Source organism: Somniosus microcephalus, chromosome 3 (assembly GCF_052327205.1).
Source record: "Somniosus microcephalus isolate GS21.2 chromosome 3, FLI_Smic_1.0, whole genome shotgun sequence".
Classification (NCBI taxonomy): domain Eukaryota; kingdom Metazoa; phylum Chordata; class Chondrichthyes; order Squaliformes; family Somniosidae; genus Somniosus; species Somniosus microcephalus.
The window spans coordinates 142,805,371-142,827,900 of NC_140989.1; the positions used below are offsets into that span (position 1 = coordinate 142,805,371).

The 22,530-nt window shown below is 45.4% G+C and overlaps 1 protein-coding gene across 11 annotated transcripts in view; it reads right to left on the reverse strand.

Moving 5' to 3' along the window:
- plcb1 (phospholipase C beta 1) overlaps nucleotides 1–22,530 on the reverse strand; it is a 1,372,871-nt gene that overhangs the window by 156,258 nt on the left and 1,194,083 nt on the right. For all 11 annotated transcript variants that reach the window (XR_015077546.1, XR_015077547.1, XM_085981702.1 and 8 more), the window contains 3 exons: nucleotides 1,927–2,026; nucleotides 1,715–1,819; nucleotides 863–972 (listed from right to left, as the gene is read on the reverse strand). Coding sequence is in view for 9 of the 11 variants with exons in the window: in XM_085981702.1 (XP_085837828.1) it covers nucleotides 863–972; nucleotides 1,715–1,819; nucleotides 1,927–2,026 (315 nt within the window). In the remaining 2 variants the exon portion in view is untranslated. The remainder of the gene's footprint in view (nucleotides 1–862; nucleotides 973–1,714; nucleotides 1,820–1,926; nucleotides 2,027–22,530) is intronic.

The window sequence follows — 22,530 nt, forward strand, 5'->3', positions numbered from 1 at the left end:
TCAGCTTCTTATTCTTAGGCTGCGCTCTTTCCCACCTTCCATACACACCCCTGCCCTAGTCTCCCTGCTCACTGAGCCTCAGCGTTGAGTTCCTACTTTCCAAGTCTTAAACTGGAAAGATAGGGGAAAAGACCAAAGGAGGAAGAGAGAGAGGGGGAAAAAGTCAAACAGAGAGACAGCAACAACAACAACTTGCATTTATCTAGCACCTTTAATGTAGTAAAACGTCCCAAGATGCTTCCCAGGAGCGTTATCAAACAAAATTTGACACCAAGGTACATAAGGAGATAATGGGCAGAAAGCTTGGTCAAAGAGGTAGGTTTTAAGGAGTGCCTTAAAGGAGGAAAGAGAGGTAGAGAGGCGGAGAAGTTTAGGGATGGAATTCCAGAGCTGAGGGCCTAGGCAGCTGAAGGCACGGCCGCCAATGGTGGAGCGATTAAAATCGGAGATGCTCAAGAGGCCAGAATTGGAGGAGCGCAGATATCTCGAGGGTTGTAGGACAGATATGGTAATGAGAGAAAATGTATGAGCGTTCTACAGAGTAAGAAGGAGACCAAAAAAAAGTGGAATACGAACAGAAAGACAGCGAAAAAGACAATTACAAGGAGGGAGAGAAAGAAAAAAGTCCGTGAGCATTGCCAAGCGAGATCAGCCAATAAATAAATAAAATTGAATTCACTATTTATTGAGTAGAAACAGTCTTAAACACTGTGAGCAAGAGAATCTTCCAACAAGTAACAATGACCTGATAAAAGAAGGAACAGTTCTGCTGAGTGTTAAAATCTTTTATGACACATTGTATCTGCTTTAAACCGAATTACTGTTGTGTACTTGTGCAGTAAAAGATGAAAACATTTCTTACATCTTTCTTTTCTTCTTCCTCATCTTCTAGAGTTAGAGCCACTAGCTGTTGTGCTCTCTGTTCCATCAGGTTCACATATCTAATAGGATTAGACAGTGCCTCGATCACATCTGTAAGGATAAATGAAACTGAACTTGATGAAAACTGGCAGGATTTATATTAGTCTGTAGATCATATTCTCAGTAGGGGGGATGATTTAATTAATTAAAATTGTGTAAAAAGACTTTTAAATCACATTGCAATAAGAACATAAGAATTAGGAGCAGGAGTAGGCCATTTGGGCCCTCGGGCCTGCTCCGCCATTCAGTAAGATCATGGCTGATCTGATCTTGGCCTCAACTCCACTTTCCTGCCCGCTCCCCATAACCCTTGCCTCCCCTGTAGCTCAAATATCTGTCTCTCTCAGCCTTGAATATATTCAATGACTCCGCCTCCACAGCTCTCTGGGGAAGAGAATTCCAAAGATTCACGACCCTCTGAGAGAAGAAATTCCTCCTCATTTCTGTCTTAAATGGGCAACCCCTTATCCTGAAACTACACCCCCTAGTTCTAGATTCCCCCACGAGGGGAAACATCCTCTCAGTATCTACCCTGTCGAGCCCCCTCAGAAACATATGTTTCAATAAGATCACCTCTCATTCTTCTAAACTCCAATGAGTATAGGCCCAACCTGCTCAACCTTTCCTCATAAGATCTTTCTTTTAAACACTTGCATATTAATTGTAATAGAAAAATAGATGTGATTAGATTGGCCAGCAAAAGTGTTACTGGATTTGTTCTTCCGTTGTTTACCACTGGTCTCAGTTTTGCTCACAACCTAAAACAAAAGAGAACTAAGCAGCTCATTTTTACCTGCAAAAGTATCAGGGACATAATCCTTAACCTCTATGTGTACAAAGAGAGCAGGAAGCATCAGGGGCTGGTTCCGTTCATTTCTTAGACAGATATAGTGATAACCTAAAATATAGCAGACAGCAACGTTACGGAGAGGAGATGGTAAACTGTAATAAAATAAATCCTCATCAACAGTTGTGGAAACGTATATGGAACGTGGCTCTGCTTACCTGGTCGAATAGCTTGTACAGGCAATATTCGGTGGCCTATAAATTTACCTCCTTCTTCATAGACAGATATCCGCAATGAAGACAAAGATGGCAGCACAACCTGAAAAGGAGATGTGTTTCCACTTAAAAAAACACATTTTAGGAAATCATTGTAATTTCAGAGAATTATTGGGACAGTTTGAACTATATTGATTCAAATAATATGAAAGAGATTGCCGATATTTTTAAAAAAGTTTTCAAAAGCATATTGTAAATTATTAAGTGTATTTCAAAATATGTTCTGATTAATCACTTATTTTTTCTGTCCGTAATAAAAAAACGTTAAATATTGAATTTACAAAACAGCTTTAGTCATCTGAGAACTACTGTACTGACACAGCTACTCAGTTCAAGTGGCTGACAAAACAAATCTTTACAGAATGATCTTCGGTCAACGAAAACCCCGCTTCCTTCAACTTGCTCCAACCTTCCAAAATGACCTTGCTCCAGAAGAAGAAAAAAGCCAAGTAAAAGATATGAAACATACTTTTTTTTTTAGGGGGATCATAGTTAGGGAGGATAGCCTAGGTCAAATTAGGTTAAAAAGGTCAAACTAATAACTAATAAAAAAAATAACTGGACAGAGCACAGAAAAGAAGGAATGGGGGAAATAGGAATGACAAGTTGAACTGAAGTGCTTTTGTTAGCTTTGTGTTTTGTGTGTTTTAATATGTTGGGGCTAAAGTTACAGTAATTAAAGCTATTCTTGATGCTTGACGAGTTTTATTACTGCAATGTTCTTTAGTCAATCAGCAGCACTCAGATGGCTCTCCAATGGCCGAGATGAAAATATCCTTGGCAAGCTGGTTCCATTCCAAAAGAAATAACAAAGGAACCTGACTTACGAGGAGAGATTACACAAACTAGGGTTCTATTCCTTGGAATTTAAACGGTTAAGGGGTGATCTGATCGAAGTTTTCAAGATATTAAGGGGAACAGAGAGGGTAAATAGAGAGAAACTATTTCCGCTGGTTGGGGATCCTAGGACTTGGGGGCATATTTTAAAAATTAGAGCCAGACCTTTCAGGAATGAAGTTCGGAAACACGTCTACCTCTTTCTCTTAGGCAGTCCCTCGGAACCGAGGATGACTTGCTTCCACATTAAAAATGAGTTCGCAGGTGACTGATGAGTCCAATGCAGGACCTACAGTCTCTGTCACAGGTGGGGCAGACGGTGGTTGAAGGGACAGGTGGGTGGGGTGCTTGGGTTGTCGAGCGCTCCTTGTGCTTGGCTTCCACTTGCTCCCGGCGAAGAGACTCGAGGTGTTCGGCGCCTTTCCGGATGCTTCTCCTCCACTTTGTGCGGTCTTGGGCCAGGGATTCCCAGGTGTCGGTGGGGATGTTACACTTTTTCAAGGAGGCTTTGAGGGTGTCCTTGAAGCGTTTCCTCTGCCCACCTGGGGCTCTCTTGCCGTGCCGGAGCTCCGAGTAGAGCGCTTGTTTTGGGAGTCTCGTATCAGGCATGCGGACAATGTGACACGTGCATCGGAGCTGATTGAGCGTGGTCAAAGCTTCGATGCTGGGGATGTTGGCCCGAGCAAGAGCACTGACGTTGGTGCGCCTATCCTGCCAATGGATTTGCAGGATCTTGCAGGATCTACACACAAAGGGTGGTAGAAGTTTTGAACTCTCTTCCACAAATGGCAATTGGTGCTGCGTCAATTGTCAATTTTAAACCTGCGATTGATAGATTTCTGTTAACCAAAGGTTTTAAGGGATATAGGTTGCAGATCAGCCATGATCTCATTGAATGGCCTACTCCTCTTCCTATGTTTATGTAGAGACTTAACACTATCTTCCAAACGGCCCAACCATTTTACAACACAAGGACTACGTCCGAAGTGCAGTCAGTAATTTAGGCAAGTACGGCAGTAAATTTCTGGAGGGTGGGAGCCACACACAATAAATGAATGAATGAAATGAAACAGAAAGGGAGGAAATCTTCAAATTCTGCCCATCGGGAGGCCCGAACCATTTTCAAATTCGAGCCTCATGTGAATGACTGAACTGGTCAGCAAGTAAGGCTGAGGGGGAGCTGTTCCCAGAGGGGAGCGAGCATACGTCGACAGCGGGCCATTGTCACTTTCTGTGGAGCCAGTAGGAGCACTCTGGAAAATAATTTCTTGAAGAAGCCTAACCTGTGTTGGGAGCCTCAGGCTCAATTTGGAGTTCTGGACTTTGAATTACTGGGTTGGATTTTACCTAATATTTTTTCCCGCAAATGTATAAATAATTTCCAATTGTCTTAGTTCCTCCCGATTTACTCCTTGTCATTTTGTGTACAGAATGTAGGATTGAAGAACCTACCCTTCTGAGTCTTATGAACACCATCACATTTTGGAGGGGGGTGGGTGGGGTGGTTGTGCATCACATATCATGTTTTTTTTAAATGACTGGCAGCTGGACTAGCCATTCACAGAACATACCAGGACTTGCTGTTTGCACCCTCTTCTCTAATGATGGAAAACCCCACAAGCCTGAAAGATAACTCAATATTATGGAGACAACATAAACAATGAACTTTTGTACTTTATCTGAGGTAATTAAATAGATACAGGAGATTCGTTGTTTATGCAATTCATGTTAATCAACACAGGTATGTTTGTATTTACTATTCTTACTTTCCCTGTCATTCCCTTCACCAGCGAATTTGGTTTGGTTTTTGCTCTAAATGTGCAGGCCTGGGTTTAGATGTCTGGGGTCCTTGGACTTCATTGCATTGTTAGTAAACCTGATCAGCAATTAAACGTATTGTCACTTTACCACCACCCACCCCCAGCCCCCTGCCCCCACCATGCATCCCCTATGTTCCTGGACAAATGAATGATGGGCCCACGCTGTTATTATACAGCTGAGGAGTAAACCAATGGGGAGGATTGAGGCAGATAGTTTGTGAAGGTCAACCGTCTGTCTACCTTGACTGCTCCCAGGTCTGCCCCTTGCTTGCTTGCCCCAAGAGCTTCTGCCCGCTTCCCCACCCTAATAGGATACGGGCAGCAGAGTTTTGGAGGAGCTCGAGTTTATGGAGTGTAGAAGATGGGAGGCGGGCCAGGAGAGCGTTGGAAAAAGGGAGCTGCTTACGTATGTACAGGAATTTATTGAGGTTGAGTCAGCTGGACGGCTGCAGAATCCTGTTCATCAGTCTGAAATAAATGCCTGTACCTCTCCTGTTCAAATGAACTCTGAATCAAATGTAGCTGACACCTCTGAACTAATTTTTAAAAAGTGCTCGATACCTTTCGAGCCTGGGAAGGACAAAGAGGTCACAAAAGTTAGAAATAAAAAAACGAAACAGCTTGGAAATACTCAGCAGGTCGGAAATACTCAGCAGGTCAGCCAGCATCTGTGGAGAGAGTTCTGACGAAGGGTCATCGACTTGAAACGTTAACTCTGTTTCTCTCTCCACAGATGCTGCCTGACCCGCTGAGTATTTTCAGCATTTTCTGTTCTAATTTAAGATAGAGGAGTATATGGGACAGACAAGAGGACATCACATCCACAGGAGGATAAAATCAGAGGAAAGTGGGCAAGCAATAAATAAGCAAGGCTCTTCTGCGCACACAGAGATCCCTGAAGTATCTGGGAGTCCTTCACTGGATTTCAGATTGCCAGCATCTGGAGTATTTTGCTTTTACAAAAGTTAGAAAGATACTTTAGACTAAAAACTTACAAGGTTGATTTTTGGCTTGATTACAAGCCCACAAATTACTTATGTCAAATCGCTGCTCATAATGAACATAATGGCCCAAATTTTGTGGTCAGCGGCGAAGTGACAGCGCTCACCGCTGACCACAAAGATCTAGCGATCTCTGTGGAGTGGATTTCACCTTTCCCAACGTGAATTTCATTCTGGCACCAAGTCTAGGGGATCTCCAGTGTCCAGCAGCAGTGACGTCATCAAGCAAGCTAAGCAGCCAATCACATTGAAGAATTCTCACAGACAGCAAACCAGGAAGTAAAAAGCACTGGTTATCCTTTACTTTTTTAATTATGTTACAGAGAGCAAAATAAAGATTGGGACAAACACAACGGATTAAGGTAGAAGCTGAAATATCATAAACTTAAAAAAAAATTATAAAAATCTATGGGAATTTCTATCATAATGGAGAAATTTGACATTCCACAAATATAAAATTAGTTTTTCAGGGCCATAGAGGTTGTTCAGCAGCAATTATGATGAGTATAAGCCATGGCTTAGTTGGCAGCTCTCTTGCCTCTGAGTTAGAAGGTTGTGGGTTCAAGTCCCACTCCAGAGACTTGAGCACAAAAATTTAGGCTGACACATCAACACACCATGGCAGTACTGAGGGAGTGCTGTACTGTCGGAGGTGCTGTATTTCAGATGAGATGTTAAACCGAGGCCCTATCTACTCTCTCAGGTGGACGTAAAAGATCCCATGGCACTATTTCGAAGAAGAGCAGGGGAGTTATCCCCAGTAACCTGGCCAATATTTATCCCTCAATCATATAGGATTACAGAGGATATACAGCATAGAAACAGGTCATTCGGTCTAACCAATCCATGCCAACCTTTATGCTCCACTTGAGCCTTCTCCCATCTTTCCTCATCTAAATCTATCAGCATACTTCTCTATTCCCTTCTCCCTCATATGCTTATCTAGCCTCCTCTTAAATGCATCCATACTATTCGCTTCAACCACTCCATGTGGTAGCGAGATCCACATTCTCAACACTCTTTGGGTAAAGAAGTTTCTTCTGAATTCCCTATTTGATTTCTTGGTGACTATCTTATATTTACGGCCTCTAGTTTTGCTCTTCCCCACAAGTGGAAACTCTCTGTGTCTACTCTATCAAAACCTTTCATAATTTTAAAGACCTCTATTAGGTCACCCCTCAGCCTTCTCTCCCAGCCTGTTCATCCTTTCCTGATAGGTATAACCCCACATTTCTGGTATCACCCTTGTACAGGAAACTTTGGTTTATCCGAAGGTTGTATGTCCGGAAACCTCGATCTACCGGCAGAAATCAGGAGCCGTTTAGTTCGGTTTTTTTTCTTCTCGTGGCTTTGTTTTCAACAGTCGGGCTCTGGAAAGTCTCTCTGAAGCTGTTGCTAAGCTACAGAGACGTTTCCAAGGTACGGGCCGACTGTTTACAAGCTGTTGCTAAGCAACAGTGTTTGTTGTCAGATACGGAGATGAAAACCTCCGTCTGTTTCAACATTAACTTTGTATGTCCGACAGTTTTGATAGATCGGCAACAGCTCGGTCCCGTCGGTGCCGGATATAACAAAGTTTCCTGTAAATCTTTTTTGCACCCTCTCCAATGCCTCTCTATCCTTTTTATAATATGGCGACCAGAACTGTACAAAGTACTCCAAGTGTGATCTAACCAAGATTCGATAGTTTAGCATAACTTCTCTAATTTTCAATTCTATCCCTCTAGAAATAAACCCTAGTGCTTGGTTTGCTTTTTTATGGCCTTATTAACCTGTGTTGCTACTTTTAGTGATTTGTGTATTTGTACTCCGAGATCCCTTTGTTCCCACCTAGACTTGCACCCGCCAAGTAATGAGTGACCTCCCCATTCTTCCTACCAAAATGTAATGGGTCAGAAATTCGGGTCCCCACGGGTGTGTACGCGCTGTGTACTCACACGTAGGGCCAACGAAAGTGCTAGTTTCGTGCATGCACTGCGCATGCGCTGGAAATCGGAACTTCCGTTCCCTTGAAGGAAGGGATTCACAGGTCAACCGTGTGCACCAGAGAGGCAGTGCGTACGCCTGGAACTTCCAATTTTTTTTACAGCTTTCTCCGGGAGGGTAAGTCTCTAGCAGCTGCGTGTTTAAAAAGCAGTCGCAAGGCCTGCTTTTAACAAGGTAAGTGGTGAATTAAGTAAAATTAAAACATTTTTTCCACAGGTTTATTATTTTTAAATACTTTAAAGAAAGGTAAGTTTATTTTTAGCCCCATTAAAAACTGTAATTAATTTTTTCAAAAATTTAAATTATTGTTTAAAAGTTATTTTATATAATTTATAGTTATTTTAAAAATGTGATTTAAAAAAAAATGTATTTGAAGTTTTAGTTAGGTTTTGGGGCCGATCTCTATTCATAGATTTGACAGGTCTTCCTGTCAAATTTATGAATGGAGATTCCCTGCTATGATTGGCTCTCCATGGCCCATGTGATCCCAGGGACGCTTCGAACTAACTGCGCCCCTGGGATACGCAAGCACTGCGCGCCGGCAGCTGGAGGAGGCCCAGGATCGGAATCCCACGCGGGCCCACAACACAACGGCAGGCGCGCTAGGTAAGTGCAGGTCGGGGGCTTGCACCCGCGGGAAGCCTCCGACCCGAATTTCTGGGCCAATACCTCACATTTATCTCTGTTGAACTTCATCTGCTAATTATATGCCCATTCTGCAAGTTTATTAATGTCCTCCTGTAACTTGTTGCAGTCCTCCTCAGTACTGACTATCCCCCCCCAATTTGGTGTCATCCGTAAATTTAGAAATTGTGTTTTTAATTTCAAAGTCTAAATTGTTAACATAAATTGTGCACAACAGTGGTCCCAGCACTGATCCTTGTGGAACACCACTACCCACCTTCTACCACTGTGAATAGCTACCCTTTACTCCCACTCTCTGCTTTCTGTCTTGAAGCCAGCAAACTATCCATTCTGCTTGTTGTCCCCTGACTCCGCATTCTTGACAAAGAGTTTGACTCGAAACGTTGACTCTATTTCTCTCTCCACAGATGTTGCCTGGCCTGCTGAGTTTTTCCAGCATTTTCTGTTGTTATTTCGGATTTCCAGCATCCGCAGTATTTTGCTATCGTATCCGCATTCTCTGACCTTGTTCATCAGTCTATTATGGGGTACCTTATCGAAGGCCTTTCGAAAATCTAGATAAATTACATCTACTGAATTACCATTGTCTACTCTCTCTGTTACCTCTTCAAAAAATTCAATGAGGTTGGTCAAGCAAGACTTTCTCTTTTGAAATCCATGCTGACTATTCATTACTATGTTTTTGGCTTCTAGATGTTCTTCTATTTTCTCCTTTAGTAGGGATTCCATTATTTTTCCTACCACCGATGTTAACCTGACTGGTCTACAATTCCCTGGACATGTTCTATCCCCCTTCTTAAATATAGGTATTACGTTAGCTTTCTGCCAGTCCTCTGGCACTCCACCTTTTTCTAACGAATTATTAAATATGTGTAGTAATGCCATTATTCCCCATGTCATTCCACATATCCACAATTATGTGGTAAATATCATCCTAATCTCCAGTCATACTTGAGGTCTGTTCATTTTGTACCTGTGTCCTCTGTTCTGTTATCACAGTCTAAGTTAACTAACAACAATAAGTTGCATTTATATAGTGCCTTTAACGTAGTAAAATGTCCCAAGGCACTTCACAGGAGCGATTATCAAACAAAGTTTGACACATAAAGCCACATAAGGAGATGTTAGGACAGATGACCAAAAGCTTGGTCAAAGAGATACGTTTTAATGAATCTCTTGGAAGGAGGAGAGAGGTAGAGAGACGGAGAGGTTTAGGGAGGGAATTCCAGGACTTAGGACCTAGGCAGCTCAAGGGACGGCTGCCAAATGGTGGAGAGATGAAAATCGTGGAGAGATGAAAATTGGGGATGAGCGAGAGGCCAGAATTGGAGGAGCGCAGAGAACTCGGAGGGTCGTCAGGCTGGAGGAGATTGCAGAGATAGGGAGGTAATAACCTGATTACATTCACGTTATCCACATCTCCCATTAGTTTAAAGTCTTGGATCACATTGTGGTCCCTTTTGTGAATGACTTCATAATCTAGAACCCTGAGTCCAAGAATCCTCCTTATTGCTTTTTTCTGAACCCTCTGCAATGGATCAATGGCCTTTTGAAGGATCGGTTGCTCAAAACTGCAAACAATATCCTACATGTGGCTTTTTAAAATTTGTTTTTATTTGTTTATGGGATCAGGGCGTCACTGGCAAGGCCAGCATTTATTGCCCATCCCTAGTTGCTCTTGAGAAGGTGTTGGTGAGTCGCCTTCTTGAACCGCTGCAGTCCGTGTGGTGAAGGTACTCCCACAGAGCTGTTAGGTAGGGAGTTCCAGGATTTTGACCCAGCGACGATGAAGGATTGACGATACACTTCTAAGTCGGGATGGTGTGTGACTAGGAGGGGAACTTGGAGGTGGTGGTGTTCCCATGCGCTTGCTGCCCTTGTCCTTCTAGGTGGAAGAGGTCGTGGGTTTGGGAGGTGCTGCCGAAGTGGTGAGTTGCTGCAGTGCATCTTGTAGGTGGTACACACTGCAGCCACGGTACGCCGATGGTGGAGGGAGTGAATGTTTAAGGTGGTGGATGGGGTGCCAATCATGTGGGCTGTTTTGTCCTGGATGGTGTCAAGCTTCTTGAGTGTTGTTGGAGCTGCACTCATCCAGGCAAGTGGAGAGTGTTCCATCACACTCCTTACTTGTGCCTTGTAGATGGTGGAAAGGCTTTCGGGAGTCAGGAGGTGAGACACTCGCCGCAGAATACCTAGTGCTCTTGTTGCCGCAGTATTTATGTGGCTGGTCCAGTTAAGTTTCTGGTTAATGTTGACCCCCAGGATGTTGATAGTGGGGGATTCGGTGATGGTAATGCCATTGAATGTCAAGGGGAGGTGGTTAGACTCTCGCTTGTTGGAGATAGTCATTGCCTGGCACTTCTGTGGCGCGAATGTTACCTGCCACTTATTAGCCCAAGTTGAACGTCATCCAGGTCTTGTTGTATATGGGCATTGACTGCTTCATTATCTGTGGAGTTGCAAATGGTGCTGAACACTGTGCAGTCATCAGCGAACATCCCCATTTCTGACCTTATGTTGGAGGGAAGGTCACTGATGAAGCAGCTGAAGATGGTTGGGCCTAGGACACTGCCCTGAGGAACTCCTGCTGCAATGTCCTGGGGCTGTGACGATTGACCTTCAACCACCACAACCATCTTCCTTTGTGCTAGGTATGACTAAGTATGACTCCAGCCAGTGGAGCATTTTCTCCCTGATTCCCATTGACTTCAGCTTTACTAGGGCTCCTTGATGCCACACTCAGTCAAATGCCGCCTTGATTTCAAGGGCAGTCGCTCTCACCTCACCTCTGGAATTCAGCTCCTTTGTCTATGTTTGAACCAAGGCTGTAATGAGGTCGGGAGCTGAGTGGTCTTGGCGGAACCCAAACTGGGCATCAGTGAGCAGGTTATTGGTGAGTAAGTGCCGCTTGATAGCACTGTCGATGACACGTTCCATCACTTTGCTGATGATTGAGAGTGGACTGATGGGGCAGTAATTGGCCGGGTTGGATTTGTCCTGCTTTTTCTAGATAGGTCATACCTGGGCAGTTTTCCACATTGTCGGATAGATGCCAGTGTTGTAGTTGTACTGGAACAGCTTGGCTAGAGGAGCAGCTAGTTCTGTAGCACAAGTCTTGCAGCACGATAGCCGGGATGTTGTCAGGGCCCATAGCCTTTGCTGTATCCAGTGCGCTCAGCCATTTCTTGATATCACGGAGAGTGAATTGAATTGGCTGAAGACTGGCTTCTGTGATGGTGGGAACCTCGGGAGTAGGCCGATATGGATCATCCACTCGGCACTTCTGGCTGAAGTTGGTTGCAAACGCTTCAGCCTTGTCTTTTGCACTCACGTGCTGGGCTCCACTATCATTGAAGATGGGGATATTCACGGAGCATCCTCCGCCCATGAGTTGTTTAATGGTCCACCACCGTTCACGACTGGATGTGGCAGGACTGCAGAGCTTTGATCTAATCTGTTGATTATGGGATCGCTTAGCCCTGTCTATAGCGTGCTGCTTCTGCTTTTTAGCTTGCATGTAGTCCTGTGTTGCAGCTTCCCCAGGTTGGCACCTCATTTTTAGGTATGCCTGGTGCTGCTTCTGGCATGCTCTTCTACACTCGTTGTTGAACCAGGGTTGGTCCCCTGGCTTGGTGGTAATGGTAGATTGAGGGATATGCTGGGCCATGAGGTTACAGATTGTGGTGGAATACAATTCTGCTGTTGCTGATGGCCTACAGCGCCTCACGGATGCCCAGTTTTGAGCTGCTAGATCTGTTCTGAATCTATCCCATTTAGCACGGTGGTCGTGCCACACAACACGATGGAGGGTGTCCTCAGTGTGAAGACGGGACTTCGTCTCCACAATCACAGTGCGGTGGTCACTGCTGCCAATGCTGTCATGGACAGATGCATCTACGACAGGTAGATTGGTGACGAAGAGGTCAAGTAGGTTTTTCCCTCTTGTTGGTTCACTCACCACCTATCGCAAGCCCAGACTGGCAGTTATTTCCTTCAGGACTCGGCCAGCTCGGTCAGTAGTGGTGCTACCGAGCCACTCTTGGTGATGGACATTGAAGTCCCCCACCCAGAGTACATTCTGTGCCCTTGCTACTCTCAGTGCTTCTTCCAAGTGGTGTTCAACATGGAGAAGTACTGATTCATCAGCTGAGGGAGGGCGGTAGGTGGTAATCAGCAGGAGGTTTCCTTGCCCATGCTTGACCTGAAGCCATGAGACTTCATGGGGTCTGGAGTCAATGTTGAGGACTCCCACGGCCACTCCTTCCCGACTGTATACCACTGTGCCACCACCCCTGGTGGGTCTGTCCGCCAAGACCACTCAGCTCCCGACCTCATTACAGCCTTGGTCCAAACATGGCCAAAGGAGCTGAATTCCAGAGGTGAGGTGAGAGTGACTGCCCTTGACATACCCAGGGATGGTGATGGAGGAGTGCGGGACATTGGCTGAAAGGTATGATTCTGTGAGTGTGACTATGTCAGGCTGTTGCTTGACTAGTCTATGGGACAACTCTCCCAATTTTGGCACAAGTCCCCAGATGTTGGTGAGGAAGACTTTGCAGGGTTGACTGGGCTGGGTGTGCCGTTTCCGTGTCCGTAGCTGGTGCCGAGGTCGATGCCGGGTGGTCCGTCCGGTTTCATTCTTATTTTGTTTCGTAGCGGTTAGTTACAACTGAGTGACTTGCTAGGCCATTTCAGAGGGCAGTTAAGAGTCAGCCACATTGCTGTGGGTCTGGAGTCACATATCGGCCAGACCAGGTAAGGACGGCAGATTTCCTTCCCTAAAGGACATTAGTGAACCAGATGGGTTTTTACGACAATCCGATAGTTTCATGGTTACTATTACTGATACTAGCTTTTTATTCCAGGTTTATTTAATTAACTGAATTTAAATTCCCCAGCTGCCGTGGTGAGGTTTGAACTCACGTCTCTGGATCATTAGTCCAGGTCTCTGGATTACTAGCCCAGTGACATTACCAAAACGCTACCGTTCCCGATTCCCAATGAGTTATGCAAGATTCAAACATTAAATAGTCTTAAGATGCATTTCACTATATAGCACTTGATTAGTTTTATTAACACCTGACTGGATGTTATCAATGGTTAACATTCACTTCTTGTCCTGTGTTTACTAATAGACTGTGTCCACATGTATCTGTGCTAATCTGCACCGTGTAATATTTATATGCACATTAAAATCCATCAACGGTCCTTTATCTCATTTACATAATTGGTCCAACTCATTTTCAGTGCTGTCAACCTTTCTTCCATTAGTTATCTAATCAAATAGAATTAAAAGCAGATATTATAGTACAATTTTGACTCTTGAGGTCGATAGATTTTTGCTAGCCAAGGGTATTAAGGGATATGGAGCCAAAGCGGGTAAATGGAGTTAGGATACAGATCAGCCATGATTTCATTTATTGGCGGAACAGGTTTGAGGGGCTGAATGGCCTACTCCTGTTCCTATGTTCCTTCCTAATAGATCCTTTTGCTCTTCTACCCCACTTAGATTCTTATTTTCCAAGTAATGTGTGACCTCCTTATTTTTCTTACCAAAATGTAATATCTCACATTTATCTGTGTTGAAACATTAATTTTCCAATTATATGACCATTCTGCAAGTTTATTAATGTCTTCTTGTAATTTGTGGCAGTCCTCCTCAGGATTGACTATTCCCCCCCCCCCCCCAAATTGGGTGTCATCCACAAATTTAGAAATTGTGTTTGATTCCGAAGTCTAAATCGTTACTATAAGTTGTGAACAACATTGGTCCCCGCACTGATCCTTGTGGACCCCACTTTCCACCTTCTGCCACTCTGTAGTGTATGTAACCTGTACCACCTTAAGAGGATACCTTAAGGTGATGGACTACTTTCTGATGGCTCCTGTACATTGTAGTACCGGTGGTGACCACACCGGTATATAAACCCTGTGGAGCAAAGTGTATTTCAGTTCAGCCCTGACCCTCAGTTACTAAAGACCTGTTTAAGTATTCTGTAGTCTGTGTCCAGTTATTCAGCATAACTACATTTGAAAGCACAGACTCAACAGTGGCGACGAGTCTGATCGTACCTAGCGGCAGTTTTGCATCCAAGGAAGCTTCGTCCTCAGAACGGGCGTCGAAAAGGGGCATCCGCCCTCAACATCCTGCTGAGCACTGCATCGCACGGGAGGCCATCGGGAACCCGGGTTGGTTTGCTGGCCACGAAGTCCACCATCAGCAACAGGCAGTGATCATCCCTTCTACGACAGCGGCGGGTAAGCCCGATCGAGCGGCACGGAGGGGAAGTCGGCCGAGTTGTCAGTGGGAGAAGGGGAGGGAAAACGAAAAGGGCGGAGAACACGACCGCAGCCGGTGTCAGGGGCCGGACTGCAATCGGGGCAGAGACGCGCAGCAGCCAGAAAAGCGTTGATGTCCACAAGGACCGCGGGAGCGGCGGGGAACAAGAGCAGCAGCGTCGGGGGAAATAAAGGACCGCCGGGAGGAGAGAACGGCAACAGCGCGGTAATCGCCATTTTTAGTCGGCGGAGGAAGAAGACAAGCGCGGGAAAAGCTGCCAAGCGCGGGAAGCCGCCATTTTGAAAAATAAAATAAAATAAAGGAAACTCAACAAGGATGCCAAAAACGGGTAACATCACTGCTTTTGATAGCGATGTGGAAGATTGGGCCACTTATGTGGAACGCGTCGAAGTTTACTGTACAACGAATGAGGTACCGGAGGATAAGAAAGCACTAACCCTATTAAACTCGATGGGTGCGAAGACGTACGGGTTATTAAGGAACCTTGTAACACCAGATAAACCGGTAGGAAAGAGTTTCGCGGATATTGTTACTATCCTGCAAGAGCATTTAAACCCCACACCGCTGCTGATAGCGGAACGATTTAAATTCGACAAAAGAATTCAACTTAAAGAGGAAAGCAACGCTGAATTCTTAATCGAACTGCGCAAGTTATCAAAGTACTGTCAGTTCGGTACAGGACTAGCAGACGCACTGAGAGATAAGTTTGTGTGTGGGCTCCTAAGGGAAGGAACCCAGAAGCGACTGCTAGAGGAAAAGGATCTTACGCTGGACAAAGCTTTCAGCATTGCAGCATCGCACGAGGCAGCAGCACGAGGCGCTGCAGAGATACAGCAAAGGCCATTGGAATTCAGCACCAATGAAATGGCATTGGGCGCAGTAAAGTGCTATCGTTGCGGAAGGACAACGCATGACCAGAACCAGTGCTGGTTCAAAGATAAAGAATGCAGGCAATGTGGCAAACTTGGTCACATAGCGAGAGTATGCCAGTCAGGAAAGAAGACCAGCAGCAAAAAGTCGCAGCAGGAGAAGTACAAAAAAAAAGTACACAAGGTGACAGAGAACAGTTCGGATGAACAGAAGATGGATTCAGACTCCAGCAGTAAGGAACTGGGTTGTCTAAAAATACATAATGTGGGTAACACAGCAGACCACCAAACTATCTGGGTCATGCTTCGGATAGCAGGAGCCCAAGTGAAGATGGAATTGGACACTGGATCAGCATTGACGGTCATGAATAAGCAAGATTACAAAAGGTTATTCTCGCACATTCCCCTGAGGGATACGGAGATTGTATTGAAAACATACACGGGGCAAATAGTATACCCCATCGGAAAGATAAAAGTAAATGTGGTCTACAATGGTAAAGAAAGTCAGGAAATGGACTTGTATGTGTTACCTGATGGAGGTCCGCCACTACTGGGACGGGAATGGATCCGGAGAATAAATGTGGACTGGCATTCCATTACAAGCACTGACTGTAGATTCCTGTAAAGAGGACGACGTCAAACCTAAACGACTGTCCAAAATATTGGACGATGCTAAGGAGGTGTTCCAACAGGGACTGGGAACACTGAAAGGAATTACGGCAAACATCAAGGTTGAAGAACATGCAAACCCAAAATTTTTCAAAGCCAGACCGGTACCTTATGCGATACGACCTGCTGTGGAAGCAGAGCTGGAAGGGCTAGAACGTTCAGGAGTACTGTCAAAGGTGGACTGGAGCGAATGGGCCACACCCATTGTTCCTGTCATGAAGCATTCGTTGAGCAACAAGCCGGGGGAACCTGGGAAGGTTCGCATCTGTGGCGATTTCAAGATCACTGTTAATCCGGTTCTTCACACGGTGCAATATCCGCTTCCGCGAATTGAAGATATCTTCGCTTCGCTGTCTGGCGGGAAACACTTCACCAAGATAGACCTGGTGCAGGCGTACCTACAGATGGAAGTTGATGAAGCGTCACGCCAGTATCTCATGATCAACACACATAAGGGCTTATATCGGTATAATAGACTGGTTTTTGGAGTGGCATCGGCTCCAGTGATTTGGCAAAGGGCCATGGAGCAGGTATTGCAGGGAATTCCAGGCACACAATGCTACCTGGACGACATTCTGATTACAGGAGATGATGATAAGGATCACCTCGCGAATTTGGAGCAGGTGCTCACCAGATTGAAAGAATATGGGCTCAGAGTTAATCGCCAGAAATGTAAGTTCTTTCAAAAGCGAATCTCGTACTGCGGCCACGTCATTGACCAGGAGGGGCTCCATAAGTCACCTGACAAGATCGAAGCTGTTGTGAAAGCTTCCGCTCCGGAAAATGTATCCCAGTTGAGGTCGTTCCTTGGGTTGGTTAACTATTACCACAAGTTTCTTCCAAATTTATCCACGGTGTTACACCCGCTGAACGCTCTTTTGCAAATGGGAATACCATGGAAGTGGAGCGATGATTGTAAGCAGGCTTTTCACAAAAGCAAGGCACTGATCACCTCTAAGGAAGTGTTGGCTCACTTTAACCCAACGCTGCCTATTCGCTTAGCTTGTGATGCTTCTCCATATGGTATTAGGGCAGTGCTCTCACATAAGTTTCCAAATGGCTTGGAAAGGCCAGTCGCGTTCGCATCCAGATCATTGACCTCCACAGAGCGCAACTATGCTCAGATAGATAGGGAGGCTCTCAGCCTCGTGTGGGGAGTTAAGAAATTTAACCATTACCTGCAAGGCCAAAAGGTTACGCTGCTGACAGATCACCAGCCGTTGGTTTCCATTTTTAACCCTAAGAAGGGTGTTCCGGTTATGACGGCGCTGAGGCTTCAGAGATGGTCCCTTTTCCTAGGGGCACATCAATATGATATCGAATTCAAAGGTACAAAGCAACATGGTAATGCTGATGGGCTGTCGCGCCTGCCACTACCTACAGCGGAAGAGGCACCGGCAGTTGACCCTGTCGAGATATTTCACTCGACCATCATCGAATGCTTACCAGTCACCAATGCGGGTATTGAGAGAGAGACCCGAAACGACCCGACACTGTCTCGGGTCTACGATTTGACAGTGAAGGGATGGCCAGCACATGGCGAACCACTGTTACCTGCATTCTCAGCCAGACGAGAACAGCTGTCCGTCTGTCAAGGAACATTGATGTATGGAACAAGGGTGATTATTCCTCCTAAATTAAGGGAGAGAGTTCTGAAGGAACTGCATGAAGGTCATCTGGGGGGAGTCAAGATGAAAAGCCTTGCTAGGGCTTATGTGTGGTGGCCAGGTATCGACAAACAAATAGAGGATCTGACTAAAAGCTGCTCAGGGTGCCAAAAAGTTCAAAACGCACCTCCAATTGCACCGCTGCATCCGTGGGAATGGCCTTCAACCCCATGGCAACGTGTGCATATCGACTTTGCAGGTCCATTCATGGATTCCATGTTTTTGATAGCGGTAGATGCACATTCTAAATGGCCAGAAGTGATTAAGATGTCGACCACTACCTCTGAAAAGACGATCGCAGTTCTAAGAACCATATTTGCAAGGAATGGGTTGCCGGAACAAATATGTTCAGACAACGGACCACAGTTCGTGTCAGAAGAATTCCAGAAATTCATGAAAAAGAATGGGGTGAAACACTATACATCTGCCCCATATCATCCGGCTACCAATGGGTTGGCCGAGAGATTTGTACAAACGTTCAAAAAGGCGATAAAGGCCATGAGCGAAGACCATGTTCCACTACAACACAAGGTGGACAATTTCCTGATGGCATATCGAAACGTCACGCATGCAGTGACAAATCAAAGCCCTGCCATAATGTTCTATAACAGGAGGTTGCGGTCCCGGTTGGATTTGTTAAAACCCAATGTGCGTAGGGAAGTCGAAAACAAGCAATTCCAGCACGTAAATAACAAGGCCACTCGGAGTTTCGAAATAGGACAACCAGTGTTGGCCACGGACTATAGGAATGATAAATGGCAATCCGGAACAATTCGTGCCCGACAAGGACCCTTGATGTACACGGTAGACGTTGGTGAGAACGTAATACAACGTCATGCTGACCAACTTGTGGAATCGAGAACAAGGGTCGACCCCATGTCTACGGCAGAGACACCAGTTGAAGAAGTTATTGAGCCTGTAGCATCTACCTCAGACTCGAACGTACATGATGATGTTCAATCCATAGGAGATCAAATGGATGAGTCACCCCAGCAACGAGAACCAGAGACCCCGAAAGGCGTTATCCGGCCTGGATCAGGAGGCCTCCTCAGAGACTGAATCTTTGAACAGTTTTGTGTGAAAGTTGTATATATGTTATCCATGTTATGTTTAAATTGGGGTGTACACTGTTAAGCTAAAAGGGGAGGAATTGTAGTGTATGTAACCTGTACCACCTTAAGAGGATACCTTAAGGTGATGGACTACTTTCTGATGGCTCCTGTACATTGTAGTACCGGTGGTGACCACACCGGTATATAAACCCTGTGGAGCAAAGTGTATTTCAGTTCAGCCCTGACCCTCAGTTACTAAAGACCTGTTTAAGTATTCTGTAGTCTGTGTCCAGTTATTCAGCATAACTACATTTGAAAGCACAGACTCAACACTACCCTTCACCCCTACTCTCTGTTTCTATCTTGAAGCCAGCTAGCTATCCATTCTGCTACTTGTCTCCTGACTTTGCATTCTCTGACCTTATTCATTAGTCTATTATAGGGTACCTTACTAAAAAAAATAAAGAGAGAGAAGATGAATTATGAGAGTAAACTGGCAAGAAGCATGAAAACAGATAGTAAGAGCTTCTACAGGTATATAAAAAGGAAGAGGGTAGCTAAAGTAAATGTTGGTCCCATAGAGGATGAATTAATGATGGGTAATTAATAATGTGGAACAGGGAAATGGCAGAGTCTCTGAACAAATATTTTGTATCTGTCTTCACGGTAGAAGACACTAACAACATCCCAATAATGGATAATCAAGGGGCCACAGGGGAGGGGGAACTAAAGACAATCACTATCACTAAGGAAATAGTACTTGGTAAAATAATGGGACTAAAAGATGACAAGTCCCGTGGACCAGATGGCCTGCATCCCAGGGTCTTAAAAGAAGCGGCTGCAGAGATAGTGGATGCATTGGTTGCAATATACCAAAATTCCCTAGACTCTGGAGAGGTCCCAGCGGATTGGAAAACCGCAAATGTAACAACCCTATTTAAGAAAGGAGGGAGACAGAAAGCATGAAACTAGACCAGTTAGCCTAACATCTGTCATTGGGAAAATGCTGGAGTCCTTCATTAAGGAAGCAGTAGCAGGGCATTTGGAAAATCATAATGCAGTCAAGCAGAGTCAGCATGGTTTTATGAAAGGGAAATCATGTTTAACAAACTTGCTGGAGTTCTTTGAGAAGGTAACGAGCAGGGTGGACAAAGGTGAACCAGTGGATGTGGTGTATTTGGATTTCCAGAAGGCATTCGATAAGGTGCCACATAAAAGGTTACTGCTCACGGAATTGGGGGTAATATATTAGCATGGATAGAGAATTGGCTAACTAACAGAAAGCAGAGAGTCGGGATAAATGGGTCATTTTCCAGTAGGCAAACGGTAACTAGTGGGGTGCCACAAGGATCGGCGCTGGGGCCTCAACTATTTACAATCTACATTAATGGCTTGGATGAAGAGACCGAGTGTAATGTAGCCAAGTTTGCAGATGATACAAAGATGGGTGGGAAAGCAAGTTGTGCAGAGGAATCAAAGAACCTGCAAAGGGATATAGACAGGCTAAGTGAGTGGGCAAACATTTGGCAGATGGAGTGTAATGTGGCAAAGTGCGAGGTTATACACTTTGGCAGGAAAAATAAAAAAGCAAATTATTATTTAAATGGAGAGAGATTACAAAATGCTACAGTTCAGAGGGACCTGGGGGTCCTTGTGCATGAAACACAAAATGTTAGCATGCAGGTACAGCAAGTAATCAAAAAGGCAAATGGAATGTTGGCCTTTATTTCAAAGGGGTTGGAGTATAAAAGCAGGGAAGTTCTGCTACAACTGTACAGGGCATTGGTGAGACCACACCTTGAGTACTGCATACAGTTTTGGTCTCCTTATTTAAGGAAGGATACACTTGCATTGGCGGCAGTTCAGAGACGATTCACTAGGTTAATTCCAGAGATGAGGGGGTTGACTTATGAGGAAAGGCTGGGCCTATACTCATTGGAATTTAGAAGAATGAGAGGTGATCTTATTGAAACATATAAGATTCTGAGAGGGCACAACAAGGTAGATGCAGAGAGGATGTTTCCCCTCGTGGGGAAATCTAGAACTCGGAGGCACAGTTTTAGAATAAAGGGTCGCCCTTTTAGAACTGAGATGAGGAGGAATTTCTTCTCTCAGAGGGTCGTAAATCTGTGGAACTCTCTGCCCCAGAGAGCTGTGGAGGCGGGGTCATTAAATACATTTAAGGTGGAGATAAACAAATTTTTGCAAGATAAGGGAGTGAAGGGTTATGGGGAGGGGGCGGGGATGTGGCTTTGAGCCCAAGATCAGCCATGATCTTATTGAATGGCGGAGCAGGCTCGAGGGGCCAAGTGGTCTATTCCTGCTCCTATTTCTTATGTTCGTATGTTCTTATCGAAGGCCTTTTGGAAATCTAGATAAATTACATCTATTGCATTATTCTTGACTACTCTTTCTGTTGCCTCTTCAAAAAATTCAATGAAGTTGGTTATGCAAGACTTCCCCTTTTGAAATCCACGCTGCCTATTCATTATTATATTTTTGGTTTCTAGATGTTCTTCTATTTCTTCCTTTAGTAGGGATTCCATTATTTTTCCTACCACAGAACATCACAGAAACAGATCATCTGGTCATTATCACATTGCTGTTTGTGGGAGTTTACTGTGCACAAATTGACTGCTGCGTTTCCTACATGACAACAGTTACTACACTTCAAAAGTACTTCATTGGCTGTAAAGCACTTTGGGACGTCCTGAGGTCATGAAAGATGCTACAGGTAGATTATCCTTTATCCGAAAACCTCGGGACCAGCCGAGTTTCGGTTTTCGGAGAATTTCGGATTTCGGAAGGTGGGTCGGCGGGGGTCCGCGGGGGGGTCGGCGGGGATCGGGGCCGGCGGGGGTCCGGCGGTTGTCGGGGCCGGCAGGGTCCGCGGGGGGGTCGGCGGTTGTCGGGGCCGGCGGGGTTCGCGGGGTCCGCGGGGGGGTCGGGGCCGGCGGGGTCGGCGGGGGGGGTCAGCAGTTGTCGGGGCTGGCGGGGGGGGTCGGCGGCGGGGGTCGGGGCCGGCGGGGTCCGCGGGGGGGTCGGGGTCGGGGCCGGCGGGGGGTCGTGCGCACGACTTACGGTGACGCTCAGCGTAAGTCGGTGGGGGTCGGGGTCAGCGGGGGTCGGGGCCGGCGGGGGGGTCGGCGGGGGTCCGTGCGCACGACTTACCCTTTATCCAAACTTCCGAAACCGGAACCCTCTAAAAACCGAAGGTTTTTTCATTCAGTGTAAGTCGTACGCACAACTTACGCTGAACGAAAAAACCTTCGGTTTTTAGAGGGTTTCGGTTTTCGGAAGTCCGGATAAAGGGTAGTCTACCTGTATCTAAATGCAAGTCTTTCTTTTAATACGCTGTTAAAAACTCAGTTACACCTCATTCAATAAAGCTTAACAATTTCAGGGGGTTTTACAGCGTGATTAGAGCATAAAAAAATGGAAGTTCACGTCAATTCAAGTGATTTGTAAGATTTCCATCTGCAAGGACTTCAACAGCGCACCCTGTGGAGGAGCGGGGAATCACTGACAGCAACTTCCGTATTTCCGCGTTTAAATGCGCCTGTGCGGACGTCAGAAGTTGCTGTCGGTTTTACAGAGCAATGACGGCAAACGCTGACAGTTTCACCGTCATTACAACCGCAAATTCTGGGCCAATGTGCATTTTCTGGTAGGCATTTAGACCTCCTGCCTCCAAGATGTT